A 5,995-nucleotide genomic window follows, 5' to 3' on the forward strand; every position below is an offset into this window, starting at 1 on the left:
ATCGCAGGATGTTGTTAGAGGTGTTTGCTGTCATGGTAATCTACATAAGGATTAATGAAAATATAAGTATCATTGACATATTCAATTAGGCCTTTAATTAAATATGCTCCCACTATTTTACTCAAAACAAATGACCCTCATCATTTGATTCGGAAAATCCCGTTGGAAGATTTTCTAGTGGGTCGAGATCCATATTTCACTTCGTTCTAAGTCTGCGTAGGCGGATTACACAAAACTAGGTTATTTAGGTAGGAACTCCTTCCGATTGTATCTCATACAACTCTCGAAACACTACAACAAACAAGACCTTAGACAGCGCTTTTTTTAGCCTTAGACAGCGCTTTAAAGCGCTGTCTAAACCTCCGCTGCTAAAGGTTTAGACAGCGCTTTTTTAAATCTTAAAAGCGCTGTCTAAGCCCCCCCCCCCCCCCCCCCCCCTAGACAGCGCTTTGGCCAAAAGCGCTTTATAAGACCCTCTTATTTTAAATTTTTTAGGTATACCTTAGACAGCGCTTTTCAAAAAGCGCTGTCTAAGCCCCCCCCTTAGACAGCGCTTTTTACAAAAGCGCTGTCTAAGGTATACGAAAATTTTTGAAGCTTTTGTTTTAAACCACATTTTTTCCAGGTTTATAAACCAGAATTTCTACCTGTTTTCAACCAGATTTTGACAGACAATTATCACATTTTATATATGCCATTTTGGCCTTTTTTCTACCAATTTTTGGCTAACAAATATATATATATACCAATTCAAACCAATTTTGCCTTAAATGTATCAAAATATATACAAATTTATAATTTTATAAATAAAATCAATTTTATAAAATTGAATAATTCAAAATCAAATTTTACTATACATAGACTACAATTACAACTACACTCAGGTATCTATTTCTCACAAATCAAAAACTAACATAGACTTACAACCAGTACTTTGGGAGGCCACAATTGTCACACATACTTGTGTTGTTGTAAGGCCCGAATCATCAAAGAAGCTGCAGAGTTCTCTGCATCCTTCACCCGAGATTTCTCATCTCCAGACATTTGGAGTGTGGCAGATGGAGTAGCTATTTGTACAGCAGTGACAAATTTCTTATCTTGAGGAGTACCTTCATCTTTCACAATGCTGTAAAACATCATAGAGAAGCAAGAAATCAGTTTACAAGCTCGACACAAGCAAATCAACTTAAATAACAAGGAAGATTAATTAGATAGTAGAAAATTTCAACTCCCCAAAACAATTATTGTTGAGTTTCTCTTTGTAGATGTATAAAACTAATAGCCCAAAAGAGGGCAGAGGCATAACTAAATCTCTCAGTCATGGATAAGGATGTAGAGAACCAAACACCCAGCCACCAGGATCCAATTAGGATTACACCTAATAAAGGCGTTATGTAGGCCAGGCCAGGAGCATCAGAGTACAAATTGTTTAGGAGAACCTCCTGTATATAACATTTAAGGTAAAGAATAATTGAATCTTGTTTATATAGCTTACAACTACTTTGATTCAGATTAAAAAGGAGTACAGACTTTTCTTATGAATGAGTTCAAAATATTAGGTTGATTGGTACTCAAGTTATATATCGGGCATGACTAAAGTAATTTCTCTCAGTGTTAAGCAATATACTCAGAGTAAAGAACAATGTAGCATTGATCATCTATTACAGTTAAGAACTGAAGAAGGAAAAAAATAGCATCAGTTATATACATTATTGTTGCATATATCAAGTTTCTTATTTACTTTTGAATACTTAGAAATCAACCAAATTTATGAAGAATTCACTATTGATCCTATGATTTGAAGTTTGTCTCCTTTTGGTTAGATGAAATAATATCTGATTTTTCTTATAATTAAGGCAGATTTTATAAATGGATGTGAACCATTCACCGGAAGGGATCAATAATATTTCAATTTGAGTTGTATGCCACAGGCAGGTTTCTACTGTGTCCTAGACCTTGTGACTAGGTATATGAAGGCAATCTTCAAATGCAAGCAATAACTTAACTGTCCCAGCTAACAAAAATACTATTTTTAAAAAAATAATACACTCTTCATCCTCGTCATTTTTTGGTTTCTCAAACCTGCCATATAACTTCAAGTTATTCTAGCAAGGAAACCAGAAGACAGGTAGACACACTTTTATACACAGAAAATGAAATCAAGACTATAAATGAATTATAGTGCCAGGCTAGCCGTGTTTACCTGTATACTGGTTTAGGCCACTTTTTTATCCCACAAATTGCATATAACTTCTGCTTTGCAGCTTCAACTTCAAAGGTACCATCAATGCCGACATAACAGTCACGTATCATGGTAGTGGCAGGCAGTAAGCGTTCTAGTTTATGCAAGGCAGCCTTGGCAGCTTCAAGCCTTGCAATATCCTTTTGGTCTGAGGAAGCGGATGCAACCAACTCTCTGTCAACATAGACATTGGCCGTGCTTTTGGCACCATTTCTCTGTTGTTCTATGTCAACGTTTTTACCATTCTTTTGGCAGATCTCGTAAAGCATTGTCACCGGTTGCGGTTTTTGTTCCAGATCTTGCAAAGTAACTATCGGCTCCAAAACACCTCTTATTATCTGCCAACAAAAATTACAAGCACCCCAAAGCCACAGCTTTGGGGAGCAACAATACACCCCAATCCAACCAACCAAACCCAATGTACAAGCTATAACAAACATCTGTAAATATAATCATCATAATCAATTAATTAGGTCTAAATGTATCTTAGTTTTAGGAATTCCTAGTCATTCCCTTTTCTAATAGAGTAAATCTGGTCCAAAAATTAATGTTACTATCCAGGTAAACTTGGATTGCAAGTTTGAACAATGCCATTGAAATTTCACAAACTGAGATAACAGAAGCTTTTCTTGCCAAAATTTCACATAATTTTAAAAATGCTAATAAATCTTTCATATCATCATGCTCATTTTAATTGCTATGATCCTTTCTACTATCATCAACAGTTCAACACAGTGAAAAAAACAACAATTGAAATGCTAACAAAAAAAAATCTAGAAAGTTCAGAAATAGCCCTACCACCCATAATTTTTTAAGATCAAAACCAACATCAACATAAACAGCAGCAGCAATAGACTCGACAATATCAGCAAGAATCTTCGGAGCTTTCACCGATCCACCATACTTAACAACAACACAGTCATCCTCACAATCAACCGCTTCAACAAACTCGTTAATCGCATCAACAATTGAAAATGTATTGTGACGTACATAACGGTGCAGACCGTTACGCACGGCAGCGCGAGCGAGTTTCTCGGTGCTAATATTAGCGGCACGGAGGAGGGAGAGTGTACCAGGATCAACGGAGGAGTAAGCGAGGAAGAGGTGATTGTTGATCGCGAGACCTAATACGGCGTCGCCGACGAACTCGAGACGCTCGTATGAAACGGCTTCAGGGTAAGAAGTATGGGTTAGGGCTTGTTCTAGAAGCTTCTTGTTTTGAAAAGTGTAACCGATTATTTTCTCCACTGCTGAAACTGAAGCTTCCATCTTCATCTTCTCTTTACGTGTTGTGTGTGAGATTCGGAGATTGAAATAAGCAGAAAACAAAAGTTGTGGCTTTGGAGTTCATGATGTGGGATGATTATGATAATTTTTTTTTTTAATTGAAAGACTTTAAACAACGCTTTCTCAAAAGCGCTGACTAAGGTCTATATTTAAAAGCGCTTTCTAAAAGCGCTGTCTAAGGGGGGGTCTTAGACAGCGCTTTCTAAAAGCGCTGTCTAAGACCCCCCCTTAGACAACGCTTTCATTATTTTTTTAGAACATTTTCCGTGTTTTATTTTTATTTTAACCTTAGACAGCGCTTTCTTTTAAAAGCGCTGTCTAAGATGCGCTGTTAAAAAACCTTTTTGGCGTAGTGAAAATTTCAGTTGGGTGAATAACTCCTTATTCCAATCCATCATATGGATCATTCCCAACTCTTGCTTCTAAACATATATATAATCTTATTATAATTTGTTTAGTTAAGTTTGACCCATTGTTTTAACAGTTGGATATTACAATTATCCCATCGCACCTTACTAATATAGAACATGCATCTCGCGTAGGCGAAACCTACATTATTCGATACTAGTCTTGATGAGTGTTAAAACTTGGAAAGCTTAAAACTTAATATTTATTTTGAGGGAATTGCAATTTTTCTGATCTCACCGGCTTGTTTATCATATAAACCGTCTCTCACATGCATCAACATACATTCACATGCATCAACATACATACATACATAATGAAACAGTTATGGCCCCTAGCGTAATTGTTCTCCCAAGCCAATGAGAGAACCTAAGCTAACCTACAACGATCTAAGCTTCTCCAAGCAAGATCTTCAAGGTTGTCCTCCTTTGGCACTGACTTCTTTGCTTTCTTCATATCATTACATTACATGAAAGAAACTCGTTTTACATACGAGGGAGTGAGATGAGAAAAGAAGTTACATTTGGGAGATTAAGAGAGAGGCACGACACGCAGGTCGTATTTTAAAAACCCAAAACAAAACAAAGGAAAACTAAGGCCATAACCGATCACCACAAGACAATAATAAACACTTTATTATTATTATTAATTCCTTTAATTAATTAAAATCAAATTAAATTTCGACGACCGATCACACTACGCAGAGTTAGCCGGGGGTCCGCTGCCCGGACAGCGGGAACGGGTGTTCCGCTACCCGGTCAGCGGACGGTGGTTCCGCTGACCGTTCAGCGGACAGGGGTCAAGGGGGAAGCGCCCTTTGCGGGGTCGAAGGGGCAGCGCCCCTGCTCGAAAATTTTAATGAACAGTTCATTTAAAATTGACGTCGTTTTTCGTATCAACACTTGATACTTCAAAGCACTTTTTCTAGCCGAACGGGTGAAATTTTTTCTTGCGTTAACCGGTTAACCATATGCGTTAACCGGTTAACACTGTTTGAAAACTTTTAGAAAATTCTTTTCTGCCTTGCGTTAACCGGTTAACCATATGCGTTAACCGGTTAACACTGTTGAAAAATTTCTTGGAAAACTGTTTTCCGCCTTGCGTTAACCGGTTAACCAAATGCGTTAACCGGTTAACACTATTTGAAAATTAAAAAAAAATTATTTCGCATTTCGTTAACCGGTTAACCATACGCGTTAACCGGTTAACACTATTCCAAAAAGTGTTTAGGAAGCACAACTCTTGTGCGTTCAAACCCCAATCGCATAACTCTCTGACAACACAACCCTTGTGCCGTCACTAACCCTGATGCACCAATTTCAGACCGTCAAACACATCTCGATTGTTAATTCAGTATGATTGATCAACACGTCATTGCTTCACCATACTAATGTCGGATCAAGAAGCAAACGACCATTGATCGCTCAAAGGAAAACAATCATCGAGGGTTTGAATGAACGAAACGAGAACACTATATCATATATAATGTATTTTGCATCAGGATTACATATATCACATATATGTAACTTGATCGATCTCAATTTAACCTTTGATTCATTCTGTCTTTAATCATATTATTACAGAACAAAAACAGTTATCAGATTCATGGTTTCGTAAGTGGCTCTGATACCACTGTAGGAGAATTGCCATCCAAGGCGCAGCGGAATTTAAAAATTTCTCCATTTAGTGATCCTTACGAATGGGCATGATCAGTGATAGAATCGTTACCTCTTGTGGCGATTCAAACCTTTGGTGCACATCTCTGATAATGATCAAAACCTTTGATACAGATCCACGGGGCGATCACGAACGTTGAACGATGACAACGTCTCTACTCAGTCCACACGAACGTATTCCTTCAATCGCAGTGCTAGCTGTTATGAATAAAGGCTTTGAGTGAGAGAAAGAGGGAAACAAAATTCCAAGTCTCTACTTGAATTTCTGTCTGAGTGGATTGGAGTGACAATGCTTCTACCCAAGGGGTTCTATTTATAGAACCACTTGTGTGGGCTTCAAGCTAAAAAGCCCACTTAAGTGTATTTTGGCCCATATCTTATAATA

General features: G+C 37.5%; 1 protein-coding gene across 1 annotated transcript; it reads right to left on the reverse strand.

Annotated features, from left to right (window-relative positions):
- Window positions 1-798: 798 nt before the first annotated feature.
- On the reverse strand, window positions 799-3,569 carry LOC127128773 (ribonuclease 3-like protein 2). The gene is made up of 3 exons (XM_051058143.1): window positions 3,041-3,569; window positions 2,204-2,580; window positions 799-1,126 (listed from the first exon to the last, which is right to left on the reverse strand). The coding sequence occupies exons 1-3, from the start codon at window positions 3,515-3,517 to the stop codon at window positions 952-954; spliced, it is 1,029 nt and encodes a 342-aa protein (XP_050914100.1). The 5' UTR covers window positions 3,518-3,569; the 3' UTR covers window positions 799-951.
- Window positions 3,570-5,995: the final 2,426 nt, after the last annotated feature.

This window comes from Lathyrus oleraceus, chromosome 3 (assembly GCF_024323335.1).
Source record: "Lathyrus oleraceus cultivar Zhongwan6 chromosome 3, CAAS_Psat_ZW6_1.0, whole genome shotgun sequence".
Classification (NCBI taxonomy): domain Eukaryota; kingdom Viridiplantae; phylum Streptophyta; class Magnoliopsida; order Fabales; family Fabaceae; genus Lathyrus; species Lathyrus oleraceus.